Below are 21,689 nucleotides of genomic sequence, written 5' to 3' on the forward strand. Positions count from 1 at the left end.
TATGTTCATTTTTCTTGTCTAAGTATTTGTTGCTTTGGCACTACACAGAAAGGAAATCACTTTGTAATTTAACATTCATTCAGCGCTAGTAATTTTTCTATAAGTCTTTGGCTCCATCTGCTGACTTTTAATGCTCAAAATAATTGATAATGGCTGAAGCATTAGTCTGTAGAATCTTAATTTGAAGGTCATTTCTTATAGTCATGATAAGCACTTCAGGTCAGGATCATCACTGAAATGTTTTGAAACAGATGAAGAGTAATTTCAGAATAACACTACTACACGAAGCTAATACAAGAACACAGCTTAGGTACCAGTTTTCAGAACCTTTGAGATGAATCAACTTAAACTAAAAAAAGAGCAACAAGTGTCAGCGACACAACCTGTTTTGCATATCAATTCAAGCCATGATTTGTTTAGTCTTACTGAATAAACCAGATTTCCTTGACTCATAAAATACACTAAGCCAAAACAAAACAAGTGAAATTATGGATTACTGTGATATATGAATCCAGTCACAATATTATAATTCCTGACATATTATTTCATTCTATTGCCGGCAAATTAAAAATAAAAACTGGAAAATCTTTGTTACTATATGTAATTTTCTCCAATATACATTTCTGCATGGAACTTGTAGAGAGCCAGAGAGATGAGCTTGGAGAAACTATGCAGAAATGGTTACAAAAACAAAACCAAGCTTTAAGCCTGAGAAGCAGAAGCTAGTTCACTGGGGTATAAGAGGGAGGGGAGGGGAGGGAAGGGAAAACAGTTCAGGCTTTCAAGATGCCTATATTATTATATTCATTTCATGTGTAGGCCTGTACATATGCATTAACAGTGTTCTTAAACTAAAAATAAAGAATGAAACTTACCTCTTTAATGTGAAACCTGTGTTTGTTTTTTGCTGCACAAATACTCAATTCAGGGCTGAACTTGAGATAAGCACACCCGGATTTCATCTTCAGCTGAAACAAGACGATTTCTGCCTTTGCTGTTTGATGCTTGTTAAATAAGAAAAGGCTTGCTCACGCATGTAAGAAGTTGAAAACTGCAGCAAAATGTTCAATGCCTTCGTATGAATGGCAGGATAGTCTTCTTTCACAGAAATCCAGAACTTGTCCATGGGCAGATCAATGAATCCCATCTTGAGTGTACAATCAGACTGCAACTCACAAAGTTCTTCCTCTTCCTTCAAAGTGAAGTTCTCAGGCTGAGCAGAAGATGCAGAGAAAGGATCCCTCACCCAGTCATATATTTGTGTTGAAAGGGAGGGAAAGTACTAATCAATTTGGTTCAGCAGTACTTATAGGTGGTTTTTAATTAGATTTGAGACTTTCTGGTATCCTTCCTCACTCTCGAGCCCAACCAGCAGTGGAAACATTTCAATATTTTCTTTTGCAACATGATTTTTCTAAACATTTAGTTTTCTTTTAAATCCAAGAATCTTGAAGTCAAAACACTTTCTCCAGTGCCTTGCAGAGACTTGTTCAGCTGGTTCGTGTGATGAAAGATGTCCACTAAGTATGCTAGTTTCTGCAACCATTTTCCATCTTCAAAGCACGTAGCAAAATGTGGAATACTATTTTCTTGAAAATACTCTTGTAATTCTGCCTTCAGCTCAAACACCCTGTTGAAAACTCTTCCTCTGCTGAGCCACCATATTTCTGTGTGTATCTTATGTGCTCTTTCTCCAGGCTTTCACACAGCTTTTTAAACATTCTTGAGTGAACTGGTCTTTGTTTAATAAAATTAAGCATTTTTCTATCATCATCCAGAACTCATCTCCACAAGTTTTTGACACCAACACCTCTCTCTGAAGAAAGCAGTGTTTTGTGACAACATCAGGATTTTCTTTACTTGCAAGAGAAATAAAACCTCTCATGGAGCCAACCACTGATGGAGCACCATCAGTTCCTCCTAACAGACTTTTTATTTTCAGATATGAAGACAAAACATTAAATACATCTTGGCCTCTGCATGTTTCATGTAGTTCTTTGCAGCAGAAAAAGTTTTCTTGAATTTCACCATCATTTACAAATCTTACAAATGTCATAACATGACATTTATTGGTAAAGTCCATTGACTCATCAACTTGGATAGAAAAGCAGTTGTTCTTCAGTTTATCACACAAAACCTCTTCAGCATCATGTGACGTGTCATCAATACACCAACTTATTGTACTGTTTGACAGTAGAACCTTTTCAATTGCTTGTACTGCATCTGGTCCTAGCATTTTTCCCACTATTATTTTACATACTGGCATGATTACTTTCTCACCCAAAGCATGAGTTTTTCCTTTGCTGTGTAATAAGTTCTGCTACTAAATAACTTGCTTCTTGGGCTTTTTTACTGACTGTCATTTTATTAACAAAAGCTTTACTCCGTTCTATCATTCCAATAGCCATTTAAATAATCAGAACTTTTACTTGTCATATGGCTGTGATTTGCAGTTAAGTCTCTTTTTAATTTTGCTGGAGCCTTTGCAACATTTGTAAGTTGTTTGCCACAGATGAGGCACAACAGAATAGGACAACTTGGATCACCAGTCCATATAAAACCCATTGATAAATAGCTTTCACTGTAAAGACAGATTTTTGAGTCCACTGATGCACCAGTGCAGGGAAACGCCTGAGATTTAAATTCTTCATTATCGTTAAAATAATTAAACTTATCAGTATTGTCCATTCTAGAATCCTCCTCTTCTCTCTCACACATGTTCAAAATTCGCCACAATGGATTCTCAGACATGACTGAATAAATGTGTATGAAATTTATTTAAAATAACAGGATAAAATAACTACAGAAAAACCACAGGGAAAAGGCACGGGAGGGACTGATGTCACAGGCTAAGTTGGATGAGTCCATTAATTTCTTGAAAAATGCACTTCTCCCTCCCCTTCCTTCAATATATTCCTCCCTTCCTGCAGTATAGTGTTCACCTGTTATCAATGGTCTCCCCTATCTTGTGTCAAAAATTAAGAATGGATTCAACCAAATAAACACAGTCCTACAGTGAACTACCAGAGAGCTCAGAATTGTAACTAGATTTTTGTTCAGTTTCTGTTCATTACTGTGACAGCGCATAGCCCAAATCTGAAATAATTTTTTAAATAAATCATGATCTTCCAGGGAACCCCTAGTGACCTCTCGCAGAGTTCTAAGGTTCCGTGGAACCCTGGTTGAGAAACCCTGGCCTATATCAATAGAGTTCTAGTCATACTTGTGGAGTCTGTTTCCTGACCTGGGCTACTTTGAATGGCTGACAGAACTTTCCCTAATGTACATTGTAATCTAATCTGTGCACTGCCTCCTATCTATGACAGAGTGGGCTGTTTCTTGACGGATTATATCATTTTGGTCTATAAGAAATTCATGATACCTTTTTACTATTGTTTTATTTTTATACATTTCTTCTTGAAGGAGCCCTGATTAGTTCACAAAAATTATAAAAATAATCTTCTATAAAAACAATTTCATAAAAGAAAGCAACATTGAAACAAACTCCCAGAATGTAGCAATGCTTATACCCTGTTTAAATCAGTTCACTCTATTTAAATTATTTACATTTATTTATTTAAACTTAATTCAATTAATTATTTAAATTAAGTTACACCCTATTAAAATCAGTTCAGTTTTGTGAAGACTATTACTGATTGTTTTAACACAGTCTTGGAGATAAAAATGCAAAGCCAATTATCAAGGATGACCAGCCTTTTCAGAACTAGAACTCCACTCCATCCCGAGACAGATTCCAAATATGAATTCTTCTTTTCTATATCTCTTAAATTGCCTTGCTTAAATATATAAAAGCATGACATATATGACTAGACTGTGTGAGGTCTTTTTAGTTCATATGATAATCTGGCTGAGTGATTATATTCAGGACAACATGACTGCTCATCACAACCCAAAAACTAAACATCCCAATTGGATTATTGCAATGCGCTCTACATGGGGTTGCTCTTGGAAGACCTTCCAGAAGCTGCAATTGGTTCAGAGTGCAGCAGTGTCCACAGTTCTGGGTGCCCCACAGTTCACACAAATTACACCACTGTTGTGTGAGCTGCACTGACTCCCAGTTGCTTTCCGGGTACAATTCAAAATGCTGGTTATTACCCTTTAAAACCCTACATGGCACAGGACTGTTTTCTGCAGGACTGCTTCTCCCTAAGGGTATCTGCCGGTTCCACCAGGTCAGATAGGATGGGTGCACTCCGGGACTCTTCCCTTAAATGCTATCATCTGATGGGACCTCAGAAGCACGCCTTCACTGTTGCCAGCCCAGTTCTTTAGAATAGCCTCCCACCTAAGATTCGAGAGGTTCCCTACCCTTTTAGCCTTCCAGGAGGCCATAAAGACCTGGCTCTTCCCCCAGCATTGGAGGGGGGGCAGTTGAGTCAGGAGGTTAATAATCTGGTTGGTCTGGTACCTGGAGGGAAGGCTTGTTCTGTTTTTATTGTTTTTACTGGTTTTTGTGAGCCACCTAGGATCACTATGTGAGACAAACAGCCATGTAAGTTCTTTAAATAAATAAATTTAAATAAAACTAAACTGTCATTTAAAATCACTTTATTTGATCACAGCAAAGTTTGCAGTGCCATCTCCCATGTGAAAAAGGAAGACCTTCCCCCTACTCCATCTAATTATCTGAACTGATAGGGCTATCTTAAATTCACTGATAACTGCAGAAGTAAATCAAAGAAATGAGCAAGAGATGGAAAAACCTACAGATTTAGCTGTGGAAAAGTACAACTGCCTTTAAAGCTTAGACTGAACGTAAGCTGTTGATTTCAGAGTGTTGTTTTCCTGGTGAATTTAACCCTTTTTCTAATGCCTGCATAGAGCTTTTTCCCTACTCAATGTCCCTTCTCCTTATCTTCATCCAGTTTTGTTCCCCTTTGTCTTTCCCTCCTTTTCCAGAGCTTTTGCTCCATTTTTATCCTGTGTTCTTTTTTTTGTTTGTTTCTGCTGGAAGGTAGGAAATGTGGGCGTGCGTGTGTGAGTATAGACAGTATATGCAGGTGGGAGATTCATTTTATAAAAGGGGTTTCTTATTCTACAGTCAACTAATTTTAATCAATAATTATTTAGCAGATATTGCTTTTTGGGAGGGGGGCATGGCCCTGCCTTTTTGTGGTTTTTTGTTTGTGGAACACATGTGAACATAGGAAACATTTATTGGAGAGAGAGAAATCTTTTATAACAGTTTCAACTGGAGCTGACAACCCTAGGAGTCTTGTCTCTATTTATAATTTTTGTTCCAACCATACATCCTTGGGAGTGGAAGAGACCCATTTTAAGTGTTAAGTGTTAGCCTTCTTTTGGGTATATTATGGTGTTACTTATAAGTATTTGCAAAACTCAACATGAAAACTAAACTGAAACCCAAATACTACATCTAGAAAAATGGGATCAATATTGAAAATACACAGTAATTAAGCAAAACATATTTTGGAAATAAGTCCATAAGACAAGCCGTGCGGGATCAGACTAAAGCTTTACCCACCCCAACATTTTGTTCTTTCAATAACTCATAAGATATCTATGAGAAGGTCACAACTACAACAACATCCTCTTGCTTCGTTTTAAGCATAGAAGCCCAGCAAGTTCAGGTTGGATGAAGAGCTCACAATCTCCAACAGCAGATCCAGGTTGATCATCTATATACCTGTGCTCATGTCAGTGGTCTCCTCTATAGCACTAGCTTCCACTGGGAAGAGTTAATAAAATACTAGTGATCATGCCCTCTCCTGGTCAACATGACTGCATTAACTACACAAGCAGAAGAGATCTAACGTACAGTTTACATTTATGCTACTCAACAGTATTTCCTCAACTATCCTTTCCTTTTACTAATTGCTTACAATTCTGATTGCTTACAAGCACAATTTAAGGCACTGATGTTGAGCTTTAATGTCCTGAATGGGTTAAAGACAGATTACCTGAAGGATTGCTTCTCCTGCTATGAACCTACAGTACCTGGTTACATAGTTCAGCAAGAGAAGCCCTTTTGCTACCAGAAGTTAAATTACTGGGTATATTGGAAATGGCTTTCTCTTATATGGCTCCCAAACAATAGAATGCACTCCCTAAGGAAGGATGTTTGAGTCCTACTATCCCAATACTTAGGAAGGAGGTAAAAACACATCTCTTTCACCAAGTTTTGATTGTTATTTATTTTAATGATTACTTTTAATTTTGCTTTTATATTTAATTGTGTTAATTTTGTTACACTGCATATCTATTTTTTATTGCTGGAATAAGTAGAACAACTATTTGAGAGCTGGAATAAATACAAAAGTGGGGCATAAATTCAGCAAATAAACAAACTTCAACATGTTTGGATTTTTATCTGCACTCCAACACAGGTCTATGAACAAGGTATGATTTAACGAAAATAGATCAAAATGAACTTATGATAAACCTGAATACAAAAAAGTATACCTTATAAACTTTTCAGCCTACTGAACAATCACGTGTACTGTCAGAAACAACTTAGGACAATTTTTCCTTTAAAAATGAAAACTTCATACATAGTTCAACACGACACAATTTGAAAGGATATTTTAGTCAAAAGAGGAGAGAGGAAGATAAGTACTGAGTTTGCTTTACTAAACCATCTATTTGGAATTTGCAAACACTTGCAAATGTGTGAGTATTAGATTACATGCACATTTGAAATTCTTTGCTTTGTTTTTAATTGCAGTACAACTACTATTATTCATGGGCTTTAAACATGTTGGCGTTTTCTCTTGTAACATAATTGAAGTTTTTAATCACTCTATTACCCCAACCCAAATCTTTCCTAGAGGTTTGTTCTCAATAAAATTATTTCCTGCACTTATACAAATGATTTAAGAATCTTAAACACAATAAATGTGTTATATCCTAAAATTATAGTGTTGAGCAAGAAACAAAACTAAATAAGTTTAAAGTTTCTGCAGCTTTCCTGTTTCCAACTCAAAATATATCCTCTGATTTACCTATCTATCATGCTTATATATCATAATTGGAAACAATTCCCAGTGAAGAAAAGTACAATATCAAAATTATAATAAATATGCAACCGAAAAACAGCAATGATAAGCAAATATAAAAATACAACTGTGATCAAGAAAATAACAAAAAGGTGCCAACCCAACTTAAGCATAGCAACAATAAACCCCAAATGAAAAATTACATCATAATGGCTTTCCAGAGCTATCTCAACTGGACGCCAGGGGCACACTACCATTCATCTCAGGTATATGAGGGATGGGCTCCTATTCATTTCATCTCAAGTATATGGGGGATAGGAAGTATCCCCAATCAGGATGAGCTCACAAGATGTCAGTTCCAAGTGGAGAAGGCAGTCCTGAAGACAGCAGGGAGCTAAATGATGTTGGGCTTTAAAGGTTAAAACCCTTTGAACTATACTCAGAAACCTATTGGAAACCAACACAGTACCCATGAAATAGGTATTATGTGGCTATAGTGGCTTTCACCTACCAGCACATGAGCTGCTGTATTTTATACCAAATACAGTTTCTGGGTAGTCTTCAAAGACTCATTATAATGCACATGGTAGTAGTTATGGTTGCCAGGGCTCCCATTCCAGGTAAAGCTGCAACAGGGGCACCAGCCAAAACTGGGGAAAGCTCCATAGCCCTGGTCTCTACCTGCATATCTGGCAATAGCCACGAGTCCAGAATACGCTCCTTTGGGGAAGTGACACCCCATTCAGAGACATAACTGGAATGGCAAGGAAGTCAAAGGGTTGCTGAAAAAGCAGTAACTCCAAAAGGTTACCCAACAGTCCTAACTCCACATCTTGTTAGGATTTAGATTCAGCCTGTTTTCTTCCATCCAAGCCCATCCAGCCTCCAGACACCAAGTCAAGGCTTATGCAGCATCTCCAGTCTGGCCCAGAATGAAGATATACAATTGGATATCATCTTCAATACCAAATTGACAGATTAGCTCCCTCAAGGGTTTCATGAAGATTTTACCTAGCACAGGGAACAGGACTGAGATATGCAAAACCCCAAACATACCACTGCTTAGGAAGGAGCATAAGCATTACAAAACAATGCCCCCCACCCCTAACTTTCACAGCTGATCCAAAAGGATACCATGGTCACTTTGTCAGTCAGGTTGCATACAAGCTGAGAAACAATAAATAAACATAATATAATGTAATGCTGCTGAAAGATCAAGTAGGACCTGAAGTTATACAATCCTTCCATCCAGATCATGGCAAAGGCCATTCCCCAGAATGACCAATGCCATTTCTTTTCGATGTCCAAGCCTGAAACCAAACTGGAAAGAGTCCAGACAATGTGCTTCCTCTAGAGTATTCTGTAACCGGAGCCTATCAGCTTCTCAACAACCTTTCCAATACCAACACCCAGGGCAATTCCAACACTAGCACCCCCAACCTGGCAATGAGGTTCAAAAATTCAAGCAAGGATTGTAGTGGACAGAAAATGAGCAGTACACAAATAGGCCCCCCAAGCTGTTCCTACAGCTCAACAAAACTTACTCATATCTCATGACTAACAGCAGGAGCCCAGTTACAGCTAAATTGCAACCTTGGAATCATGGATGCTGAAGACCTGAAACCTGAGACAACAAATCTCGAGAGGATCACCTCCCTGCTCTTATCTAGCCAGGCTTCAATAACACACACTAGATTTGCACGTTCATTCACTATCAAGTCACAGATGAAAGTCTTATTGCAAACGGATATGACATTTATCAACATCAATTTGAGATATGGTTATCAGCAACCTAGCCTTCCAGATCCAGGGATGAGGGTGTGGAGTTGGAAGAAGGGCAAAAAACTGCTCATTTCCTTGCCTGGTAATAGCCTAGCCAACACTTCCTGCCATACCTCCTCCACCATATCAAAATCCATTCATTCTTTTAAAGCCCCCACAAACACCACATCCCAGCATCTGACTGCAATCTACCAGAATTTCCACAGGGGCACAATTACCTCAAACCATCGCACCCCATACATTATGATTCCAGTTTTATATGAACCTTAAAAAAACTGTTTATATAAGAATATTTTGTACACACTATTGTATTATCTGAACTGGGAGATCCTTAAGGGAATCACTCATGCTTTGGTCACTTTGCATTTGGCCTACTGCAATATACTCTACATGAAGACCATTCAGAAGCTGCAGCTGGTCCAGGACACAGTGGCACGGGCAGTTATGGGCATGCTGTGCTATGCCATGAAACACTCTTTTGGGAGCTGCACTAGTAACAAGTAGACTTCCGGGTATAATTCAAAGTACTGGTTATCACCTATAAAACCCTTCATCGCACAGGGCCTGGTTACTTGAGGAACTGCCTATCTTCCATAGTTGCTGCCCATCCTATATGATCTGGCTGAGTCAGCATGCTCTGAGTCCTATCATTTAAACAATGCCATCTTATGGGGCCCAGGAAGCTGGTCTTTGCTGTTGTAGTACCTGCCTTCTGGAATGACATCTCCCCACCCTTATTTAGACAAGCACTTAAGACGTGGTACATTTCCCAATCTATAAGCTACAGTAGATGGTAAGCCCCTTGTCTGTTGCCTTACTCATGAGATGCTGGTCATTTTTCTCTGGATGCTTCTTTTGTATTATGTGGATTGTTTTACTTTAAATTTTGTGTACTGAATGTTGCCCAGAGTTGTAGTGGAGCCGAGCAGCTTATAAATGTAATAAGTAAATAATAAATAACACTAAAATTTCTACAGATTAATTTTTATACCGCTTATTTTCTGTAAGTTTTGTGGAAACAGTTATTACTACTACAGCCTATATTTTTGGCAATTTAAATAAGGAATATGCACAATCCATCATCACTTAATCCACAGAAGAACAATACAAGGAAGAGAAAGTCATGTCTATTTGCCACAGCAAAAGAATGCCTCCTATAAAGTGCTATCACAGGTTGTACCAACTGTAGATTACCTACTTCCAACTGTTTAATAAATTCAGTTTTAGAAAAATCAGGACCTAGAGAAAGTGAAGATTTGAAAAACAGTACTTTCAATTACTTTCTGTAATGTGGCATACAAGTATTTTTACAGTAAGACACTACCCTGCTCTAGCCTATAAAATACAGTGATTATCCAGTCTTCAAGTTAAGAGTTTACTTCAAAGTTTTTGAGACTATTGGAATATTGATTGATTGTGTACCATCAAATCATTGTTGACTCTTAGCGACCACATAGACAAACTTTCTCCATGACTAATCTATCCCTAACCTGGTCTTTCAGGTCTTCCAGTGGTGCACATATTGGAATATTAGGCAAAAGCAAATCCCAGCTGTATTAGATCACTTCACATTTAAGAAAGAGAGAAAATGTCCTGTTGGATATTAGCACTCAGAAATGTCACTCTTAAAATGGTAATGGCAGCAGACAAGTCACATGCATGGAAATTTAAAGAATGTACATAGTCCCAAAGGCTAATAAAAATTGTGTTATCACATTTTCATAGCACAAAGCAGGAATTCATGCACTTCAGCATGGATGTTAAGTACTATTGAGTAAGTAGTATTAAACTGCCTTGTTAAAGAACTGTTTGCTGCGTCAGATATTGCTCACACACACACAACACACAACCTTCGCTCACTGCAGTTCCAATAATCAACCCCAGATGGCAATTTACATAGTCAACAGTGTAAAGGAATCTGTGCGCTGCTGGCATTCTCAACCTCAATCAGAGAGTATGGGCGTTTGAGAATGTCACTGTTTATTTTTAATTGCTCTGTCCCTCCTTTCGGCAAGTTCAAGCGGTCACAAACGTCGAAGTCTATTAGCAGAATAGGTATGCGATGCCACTTTATTTGCTGGGAGGGTTCCTTGCATTTGGAAAGCAGCTGTTTTGCAATGTCCCCAATGCCCAGTGGGCACCAGCTGTCAATCTCACCAAAAGGTCAGGGCAAAGAAAGGTCAGAGTGTCATAATCCACAGTGTGTTAGATTTGTCTCTTCTGTTGCTTTGTAGGATTGAGAACTGGTAAAACTTCCCACAGGTATCCTAGTTAAACACTTCATGAAACAGATTACAGGAAAAAAAATTAATCTCCAACTGTAACTTCAATTGTCTATATCCCCATATGTGCAATGGGGAGATGCATGCTTACTTAAAACTTAAAATTACAGCTATGCTGAGAATGATTACCATATAGAATACTGAGTGGCATTCTATATGGCAATCATTCTCAGCTTATTTCTGAGATTCAATTGATTTGTCTTTATTGCTTTCTCAGAAGGTGCTGAAGAAAGTTTTTTTCCATGGAGCATTTGGGCACTATGATGGTACCTCTGTGGGTGAAGGAGAGAGTTGGTTGTTGTTCCCTCCAGATGACGCTGTCTTCTGGGGTTTGGTTTGAGTTTTTTTTTTATATATATGTTAAGGTGGTCAGAGGCGTTGGAGTTGGGTGGCCTAAAATTTTGAAATATAAATAAATCAGGCTGCCTCAAGTTCATTTTTTCTTGTTTTCAGGGCGGGGGGCTGTTTTAATCTGAGTACTGCTTTTATATTGTGGAAAGTGGGAGGACTGATGGGTTTGATGTCTATGGTGGTTTTATTTATTTTTGATTCTTGCATTTTGATGATGTAATAAATAAAGAAAATGATATGCCTAAGTAACAAGCAAAGTATACAGGTAGACCTCGACTTACAACCACAACTAGGACTGGAACTTCTGTTGCTAAGCAATGCAGTCATTAAGTGAGTTGTGCTGAATTTTACGACCTTTTTTGCCATGGTCATTAAGCAAATCACATGGTTGTTAAGCGAATCCAGCTTCCCCCATTGACTTTGCTTAGTTGAGGACTACCTGTATAGAATATGGAGCTTTCTTAAAATTAATAATGGATCTCACCTGTTCATAAAGAAATTATATCAATTCTCTATTTCAAGACGAAACTGGATTTTCTGACTTCTTTTTTTAACATCTAGGATTGGATTCTTCTTCTCTATTATGTTACTGTTAAACTATAATGATGAACATTTAGATAAAACTGAATTCATTCATCATGTCCAATTGGGCTGTAAATTGAGTTTAGACAGCTGATAGACTAACATTGAAAGTGGCATTTTCTGGATCTAGAAATTCCTTATTTATCATTTAATCTGATACTTTTTCATTTACATATCTTTGCTTGCTGGCCTTTTTATTCATTAAAAGGAAAGAGTATTGTTATTATTTGTCTTTTTTCCATGTCATAATAATATTTTCTTGAATGATTTCTTATATCAATATTTATTTCAGGAAGGACTGAACCACAAACTGGATTCCTGAAGACTTTTCACTGCAGCCAGATATAGTATTAATCTGATGTTTTTTATTTCATTAAAATATCCTGAATTTGATCTCTTTTCATCTTTCTGCACCAGTAAAATCAGACAAGGTGTTTTCTCTATTTAGGTGCCTTGGCCATTTGAATTTTTCTTTTTCCTTTTTTTTAATTTTATGTCCTTTGTTTCTGGGGCTTCCTCTTTTGTAGAGTCAGCTTCAGGCATCCATTTCCCTTGCAAATTATATTCTTTGTGAATCCCGCCAACTATACTATATTAAGAACCACACAATTCTGTACAGTATTTCCCAAATGATTTCTTAGGTTCCTATTGAGCAAGCCAAATGAAGTTAGGTAAATGGAATACTAAAGGAGAAGGAAAAACAAACTTCTGGCCTTTTCTCTGTTTGATGAAGATGTTAGAGCCAAAAATGATATACTCACCTTCAAGGCAGGAATCTCCACATTGTCTCCAATATTAACAGAGCCTGAAAGAATAGTTCCTGTCATCACAGTGCCTTGACCCTTAATGGAAAAACAGTGGTCAATGGCCATAAGGAATGATCCTGAAGGATCTCTTGTTGGTATATAAGCTTCTGACTTCAAGACCTAAAAGCAAGAGAAAATGAGACCTATATATTGACAAAATGTCACATAAGACACAAAGAAATGAAGGGAAAAGGTGCATGATTGATTTCACCACAGCATAGCTTTCTGTTGCAACAAGACTGGAACAGTCCAAGGTCAAATAAATTGTTTGCACTGCCCAGGAGGTGCAGACTTAGCAGTAGCAACTGGATTTGATTTTCTGCCTTAAAGGTTTCGTGCAGCATAATCAGCTTGGTTAGCAAAATATGTCACAGAAAAGTTTCTGCCAACACCTATGCAAATACTGCAGCAATACTGTGAAGTATAACCATTTGTGACTCTGGGGAAAAAAGGATACTTACTTGTTCTCAGAACGTACATAGATAATTAAAAGCTCAAAATGCAGACTTTTTTCCTGTCCTTTATTTTTACAACTATGTCTAATACAAAAATTATGTTAAGCTTTTGAAGAACAATAAAGACACATTAACCATATGAAGTTTCACTCTCCCTCTATCCAGAAATATATTACTAAGATAGATAGATAGACAGACAGACAAACCGACGACCAATCGACCAACCTCCTCTCACCCTTATGGGTGGGATGTGTCTTCCTCAATCTCGGGTCTTCTACCCAGAGGCCTGGGAGTTTGAGGTTCTGCACAGTATCTTAGCTGTGCTTAGCACTTTACTCTTCTTGACAGAGAGCTCTGATGTTTTTCCTGGGATCTATTGAAGCCAAGCTCCCAGCTTAGGAGTTTGTACTGGGCTTATTGTATTGTAATCACTTATATTTCTCCTTCTTTCTTAAGAATTTCAAGAGCACCAGAAATCTATGAATAATGGATTTATTCTTTAAAGAAGCATCCTTTATCCATGCTTCTTGGACATTACAGTACATCACCAAGTATCCTTCAGATATATGGACTTCAACTCCCATGATCCCTTATAGCCAGCATGGTCCTTTCTGAGAATTCTGGGAGTTCAAGTAACAGATCCAGAAGACACCCACATTAGGAAGGCTGGTCTAGAATAAAGTACCATAGACTTGTAAATTCATCAAGCCATGCTGCATTTACCAGTCTCAGCTCTCACCCAAGGCACGGGAATACAGATGGCTCACTTGCAGAATTGTTAATGAATAGAGAAAAGTACAATTCTATAGATACTTAACTGAGAGTAAATCCTATTAAAATCAGTAGGGTTTACTTCCAAGTAGGCATATATGGAAACACAAGGCAAATTAAGTACAAGCAGAAGGAATTTCAGGGTGGGTAAGCAGTTATGATCCTGTGACCAAAATCCCAGTAACAAAAATTTCAGAAGCTCAAATGAAATTAATACAAGCCATACTTACTCTGTATTAACTGTGTAGCTGGACTGAAATCCATTTGCAAAAGATTAATATTTGTACAGATAATCCTTGGATTAGGACGGCAATTGGGACAGGAATTTCCGTCACTACGTGATGTGGTTGTAAAGTGCAATGTCATATGACTGCATCACTTAGTGACGGCAATCCTGGCTGCTGTTGTAACCCCAACACCATGTGGGTCATTAAGCAGGACATCACGTGACCACGACCTGGGAAGAGGCAGGAGTCCTAGGCAAGCAGGCCAGCAGGTGAGAGCTGCACATGAGAGCTGCGGGTGGGCAGGCAGGTGCCATGGGAAGCCTCTCCAGAGCACAGGCCAGTGCACGGGTACCGCAGGCAGATACAGCAGGTAGGCACTGTGAGCATGAGTGAGTGGGTGCTGCAGGCAGGCAGGTGCTGCAGGGAGGTTCTACGGAGTGCAGGTTGGTGCATGGGTGCCACAGGTAGGCACATGCTGTGGGTGGGTGCTACAGAGTGCAGGCAGGTGGGCAGGTACCATGGGCAGGCGCTACAGAGCATGGGCTTGTGTGTGGGTGCCACGGATGGGCAGGTACCGGGGGCAGGCTCTACAGAGTACACGCAGGTGCATGTCGCAGGCGGGCATAAAAGCAGCAGGAGCAGGAGTAACTGTGACCTCCTGCCGGCTTCCCCATTAACTTTGCTTGTAGGAAGCCAGCAGGGAAGGTCGTAAATGGTTATCATGTGATCATGGGACCCTGCAATCATTGTAATTGCGAGCCAGTTGCCAAATGCCTGAATTGCGATTACATGACCATGGGGATGCTGCAATGGCTGCAACTTCACAAACCATAAGTCCCCCTCATTCAGTGCTGTCATAATTTTGAACAGTCGCTGAACGAGTGGTCTTAACCCAAGGACTACCTATATAAAGCTTGTTACATTAACTTTGCTTTTAAAAGACATGCTGAAAGATGGTGGAAATTCTACCAAGCACATGAATCCTATTTTCAATTATCAATTTTTTCAGGATCACATTAAGTAGAAATTAAGATACTGACATTTATCTAATCTCGCAAACTCTGTTTGAACAACAAATCTGTTAGATCTGATGAAGTAGACAGGACCCTTGGAGCTTTTTACTTAGCCACCTGTGTCATAGATCCATGTCCCTCTTGGTCAGCAAGGCTTCCCAGGAGGTAACATGTCATTGGGCCATGCAGTGGTGAATACTTCTTTGAGGGAGGAGGTGGTTTCACTTGCTCTGAAAGAGGCAGTGGTCATCGCTGGATCCAACAAAACTAGACAATTTTCATCTGCTCTCCAACTTCCCCTTTTTAGAGAAAGTTATCTAGAAGATGGACAACTTACAGCTCCAGAGGCCTGAAGGAAATGGATTATCTGAACCATTTTCAGTTGGGTTTCAGACCCGTTATAGTGCTGAGATGGCACTGGTTGATGACCTCTGGCAGGATTGGAATGGAGTGGTGCATCTATCTGGGCCTTCCTTGATCTCTCAATGGCCACTGATACTATTAATCATGGCATCCTTCTGGGTTAGCTCAGGAGATCAGGATGGGAGGTACAGTATTATGGTAGTTCTCCTTTCTCTAGGACCAGTTCCAGTTGGTGTCAGTGGGGGAGAGGTCTTGCTTGAGACCCCTGCATAAAATTGGAGTGTTACTAGCTAGAACAGCCCAAACTTTTCATTTATATTTAGCTGAAAATGTGAGGGATTAATATGAACAGGGCTGTAGAAGTCCACAATTCTTCCAGGCTTTGGGTTAGTTGGTTGAAGCCCTTTGTTTTCGGTGTACGAAATGTTGCTATTGACCAGATGCACCATTTTGTTTATTGTTCTGTCCTCTATTTGGTTTGAATATTTGTTGTATTGTTTTTATGATGTGAACCGCCCAGAGTCGAATGGAGTTGGTGGCATCTAAGTGGAATAAGTTGAATAAATAAATTGCATGGACTTCCCTTCTGTATTATCAAAGAATTGTTTACCAGCCATCACATAATAATAATAGCATTTTTAAGATACATACCTCAATTAGTTTAGAAACTCCTATTGGAGTCACAGTTTCTGGGGCTTCTGGACCACCAGGTTTTGCTGCAACAGAAACTATAGGACATCCATGGAACCTGGTCCAAAAAAATCCACCTGTGAGACCAGTTGTTATTATTTACATTTTTTACAATGAAGTTACAACTCAATCATTTCCCATTGTGGTTTACAAAACATCACTATATTATTAAATTTCAATCTATCTCTAGCAACAAAAACACTAAAGTTAACTGGTTCCTAAAACAATTGTTTTTAAAATTAGAGGCATAACTGGAAATAATACAGTTTTGAATGGCCCCCAATCATTGAAGATCCCCCCATCTGAGCTCTGAAATAAGTACCTACATGAGAGCTTTCATATTTCTTGTGGACAGACTAGTACCTTCCTGTTATACTGGCTTTGAAATAACAGAAGGATAATCTAATTTCCTGTAGCATCACAGATTGCTTTTTTTGCTCTCACCAGCATAATTAAGCTATCACCTAGACAAGTTTGTTACTTTGCTATTTGCTCCATGGTGCCAATGAAATTCAGCTACAGAAACTCAATCATTTCAACATTGAAAGGATGTACTTAAAGCTAAACTAACATTTATTCTAGGCATATTTTGTTAAACAAACCAGAGTCAAATTACCAACAAGCAAAGTAAATTACAGCTTAATTGATCAATACCCGGTTTGCTTACCATTCACCTTTTACACCAATATCTATAATGTACCTCATATGCCCTAGCAGCAATAAAGGAATGGAAAGTATGCATAGACAAGGCATGGAACTTGCCTCAGAAATCTTCAACAGCTCGTGTTGAAGCTCCTGTTTCCTCCCCAGTTCCTGTCAACCCAACAGGTCGAAAACTCACGTGAGTAGATAAATGGGTACTCTCACTCTGGTGGGGGGAAAAATGCTGGCGGCACCTTGCAAAAAGGAGTTGGGAGCAGTTGCCGGTAAGCGCGAAAAACTGTGCGTGCCCGAAAAGGGCGCGAAGCAACGGAAACCCTGCCTCCTGCGCTCGCCAGCTGGGCTCTGCTCTAGGAAGGAGGCTCTGGCAAACCACTTCCGAAAAACAATTGCCTTGAAAACTGCAAGGACTCGTCCAAGCAGTCACTGCAGGGTCAGCAATGACTGAGTGCAGACAAAAAAAAAAAAATCATATATGGTATAAAGTTCCCCCAACAAAACATCCTTTTTAAAAATAATTAGTTTTAATCTAACTACTCAATTTAAGTATTGCTATTTCTAACAGTAGTATATTTAAATTCAGTTTATTCGTCTAAGATACATCAAGTATTATCAACACTAGATAAGTTATTGCCTCCTGGACATTATTGAAACTGTCCAGAAAAAACTGATGTTGGCATTGTTATGATAGGTACTAGCAAAGTACCTTAAGAACACACTCAATAAGTTTAGAAAAATATTTAACTGATAAAACAAATTCCATCCCTATTAGAGTATTATAATTTTGCACCATGTGATTGTGAGTAAAAAAAAAATGTAAATAAACTGAAGTTGTAATTTCAGTGTACATACCTTGACAGAAGTTCTTAAAAACCAAAAATGTAAACCATTCTTAAAGTTTTGTAAAGCAAAAGATACAAGTACAGTATAAGAAGAATCCTAAAGGAAGAGCTGAACAGAGTTGCTAGGCAGAGAAAGAAGACTATTGTCAGGGAGAATTAGAAGAGAGGAGAAATTCAGACAAAATAAGTGCCTTTTAACCTGAGAAGGGGTATTCTTATAGGCACAATATCCTTACACATCTGTGAAATGGATATGGGATTGGAGGGGGCCCAGAAAAAAAATTCCAAGTGAGACAGTAGTATGTAAATGGCTGTGCCTTTTCTTCAAAAGAAAACACTTTAATATAATTTAGTAATGACTATTTTCCAGATCTTGTTAAGAATGTCACTACTATTCCCATGCTAAATTGACTCTATGGAGAAACCCAACATTAAAAATTGGGGAAAAGATGGTGATATGGAAAAATTGGATATAAGCGGGGATATTGGCTTTGGACCAACTGATAGATGATGAAGATGAATTTTTAACATATGCTGTGTTAAGAGATAAATATCATCTACCAGATATAACCCAATGGCATTGTTTGGACCAGCAGCATTTTCAGCTTCTGAAAATGAGATACTAGAACAATTTGTTAAACCCTTTAAAACTAAAAAACCTATTAGCTTTTATAGATATTTGTTATCAGTAAATCAATTTGACATGCAGATGATCAGAGATGAGTGGAATAAAGAATTAAAGGTTTCTATATTGCCTAGATAATTGGAGAATGTCTTAATTTCTATAACAAAAGTGTCAATGGACCGTAAAATTTAAATAACAAAATTTTTTAGAATTTATTGGACTCCTTTACATTCGTATAGAAAAGGACTAAGACAGCATTTTGTTGGATATGTAATAAGGACAATGCTTCTTTAAAACATATTTTTTTACAAGTATGTCCTATACTTACTAAGTTTTGGGAGAAAGTAATGGACCATATAAATGTGACTGTGTGACAAAAGTTAAAATTTTGAGAGGATAATATTCTCTTGAATTACATACCTAGTACATGGAATTTAACAACTGGACAACTTGAATGGATTCTCTGTGCCCTTACTATGGCTAAAAAAAACTGACATTGCAACATTGGAAAGATAAATCTATGGCCCCATTCACTCAATGGATTGAAGACCTGATTACACTTACCACCTATGAGCAGATTGCCTTTTGACGTAGACTTTGTATGGACAAGTATAATGAAATATGGAACTCATTTATACAAAATACAGTAGGTTAGGAAAAAGCACAATTGTTATATGATTGTTTTAGAAATAAATATATAGTTGCATAATATTAGCATCATATATATATATATATATATATATATATATATATATATATATATAATTATAACTGTTTACTGTTGTAACAACATATTATACTTTATATTTTTTATTATCTTTTCTGTTGTATTTTTCCACTTATTTTTTAAGCACTTGTTATGCAATTTTTAATAATGTATGTACCTTTTTGTTTTGTTCCTTTTTGTTTTTTTCTGTTATTATTTTAAAAGCAATAAAAATAAAATAAATGTCACTACTATAGTTGAAAAAATGAACCATACATACAGCTGAATATATTCAAGACTGATCAAAGCCAGTATCACTGATACGAAAAACTGAATGACAACACATGGTATGAAACAGTGCTGCAGAGGTCAACTCTAACATTGCAGCTATATTTCAATTTAATTGAAATTATTTTCTAAATCTATCAATACTGGCATAAACATCTGCCAATCAGACACTATATTTTGGGTCATGGAGCAAATTAGGGCACTACAGTAGTAAGGGGGCTCAACCTTATTGTACCAATGCCATCACTGGGCCTGTAGTTGAGCCATCTACAATCCATCACTTATAAATGTAAATTTCCTCACATCCTGCAAATTTCCTTTTCCAGCATAGCCATAGTACTCCCACATCTCTGTTCCTTGGGGGACTCTTTGGATGGCAACTGTGCTGTGAAGCCCTGGACTTCAATGGAACAGACACCATTAGTCTAATGAATTCCTCCTCCCTCTTGCATCCCCCATTCCACCCAAAATCTGCTATGGAAAATTGGATGATCCTTGGGTAGATCCAAAAATCTATGATTGATACAAAGGGTGGAGAACTGTTGCATAAGCCACAATAGATGTCACTTGTCACCAACATTTTCTAAAATCAGCTTTTCCCTTTATAAAACAAGACGTTTTTTTGGTTTGACAAATATTCAGCTGGACCAACTAGTTTAACATCTATACTATGCATGGTACAAGAACAGGTTGTCAAGCAATATGACTGTAAGCATTTAAAAAAGAACATTATGATAACAAGTCATATCAAACATATTGTTTCACAGACCATGGGAATGTTCTGGTGTACCATGATCTCAGTAAATTGTTCAACACAGTATCTCATCTCTCTGAACAGGATGCATAAATATGAATTAGATGAACAGTGATCAAGTAGATTTTAACTGGTTGAACACTTGCACCTAAAGAATGCCCATCAATGGTTCTGCATGCTCCTAGAGAGAAATATTGAGTAGAATATCCTAGGATTCCATCCTTGGCCCAGAGCTATTTTATAAGTGATCTAAAGGATGGAATGCAAGGAGCATTTATTGTACTTGAAAATAACACAAACTTGCAGGAACTGGTGGGAAGAGAGATTAGTTAATATCACAATTTAAAATGACTTCAACACATTTGAACATTAGGCCAAATCCAATAAGATGATGTTCACAAAAGACAATTATAAGGTTTTGCATTTAGACAGGAAGAAAACAAACCCAAGAACCAGGTAGAGAACTGGGAAGACTTGACTCAATAGCAGTGCATATCAGAAAGATCTAGTATTAGTGAACCAACTTCTGAACATAAGTAAGAAGTATGAGGCAGCTAAAAAAGCCAATGCAGAATTGAAGTACTGCATCTAGATCAATTCACATAGAAGCCAGAAAATCCTTTTTGTTTTCTAAGACAAACTGAGAAAACCTAAGTATAGGTAGTCCTCGGGTTATGATGGCAATTGGGACCAAGATTACCATCTCTAAGCAAAATATCACATGACCGCATCACTTAGCAACAGCAATCCCAGCAGTCCTGGTTGTCATTGTAACCCCAGGACGCACAGGTCATTAAAGTGGGAAGAGGCAGGAGTCCCAGGCAAGGAGTATGGGGGGATGCGTGGGTGCTGCAGGCGGCCACTACAGAGTGCAGGCAGGAGGGGTGCTTTGGAGTATGAGATCCCGGGGATCTTGTACTCCATAGCAGGCTCCTTGGGAGAAAAAACAGTGGTGGCAACTTACTGGGGAGACTTGCTACCTTCCCTACTGACTGGCTTGTGGGAAGCCGGCAGGGAAGGATGCAAAGGTGATCACGTGACACGGTTCACTGTGACATTGTAATTGTGAGCCAGGCACCTGAGTGCCAGGATTGCAATCACATGACCACAGGGCACTGAGACAGCTAGAACTTCGAGGACCAGTCATAAATCCATTTTTTCAGCTCCGCTATAACTTTGAACAGTCGCTGAACAAATGGACGTAAGCCGAGGACTATCTGTAATATTCAATTTCATATAAACTTACCTAAGCAATCCTCTCAACTGAACATCTGTTGCCATTATGTGAAATGTTAACAGATGCATCAGATGTATAGTAACCCCAGATGTATAGTAACCCACATTTGCTAGCAAGTAAATAACATCTCAGAAAATCTGTTTGCTTGATTTGTTGTAAAATAATGATTTGTGCAGTCTTGTAGTTATTAGTAAAAGTACATTCTTACATAATTCCAAAGTTAAACTGACTTCACAAATTCTTTATCCTGACTTCAGTGACAAACAGAAATTGCA

At 38.1% G+C, this 21,689-nt stretch overlaps 1 protein-coding gene across 5 annotated transcripts in view; it reads right to left on the bottom strand.

Moving 5' to 3' along the window:
- Nucleotides 1-21,689, bottom strand: part of EEFSEC (eukaryotic elongation factor, selenocysteine-tRNA specific) — a 344,759-nt gene that overhangs the window by 265,270 nt on the left and 57,800 nt on the right. For all 5 annotated transcript variants that reach the window (XR_015794902.1, XR_015794903.1, XM_088134249.1 and 2 more), the window contains exons 3-4: nt 16,264-16,360; nt 12,739-12,903 (exon numbers count right to left, since the gene is read on the bottom strand). Coding sequence is in view for 3 of the 5 variants with exons in the window: in XM_088134249.1 (XP_087990375.1) it covers nt 12,739-12,903; nt 16,264-16,360 (262 nt within the window). In the remaining 2 variants the exon portion in view is untranslated. The remainder of the gene's footprint in view (nt 1-12,738; nt 12,904-16,263; nt 16,361-21,689) is intronic.

Source organism: Python bivittatus, unplaced genomic scaffold (assembly GCF_059951505.1).
Source record: "Python bivittatus isolate LINGU-HERP-01145 unplaced genomic scaffold, Pbiv_v1 ctg000080_np1212, whole genome shotgun sequence".
Taxonomy (NCBI): domain Eukaryota; kingdom Metazoa; phylum Chordata; class Lepidosauria; order Squamata; family Pythonidae; genus Python; species Python bivittatus.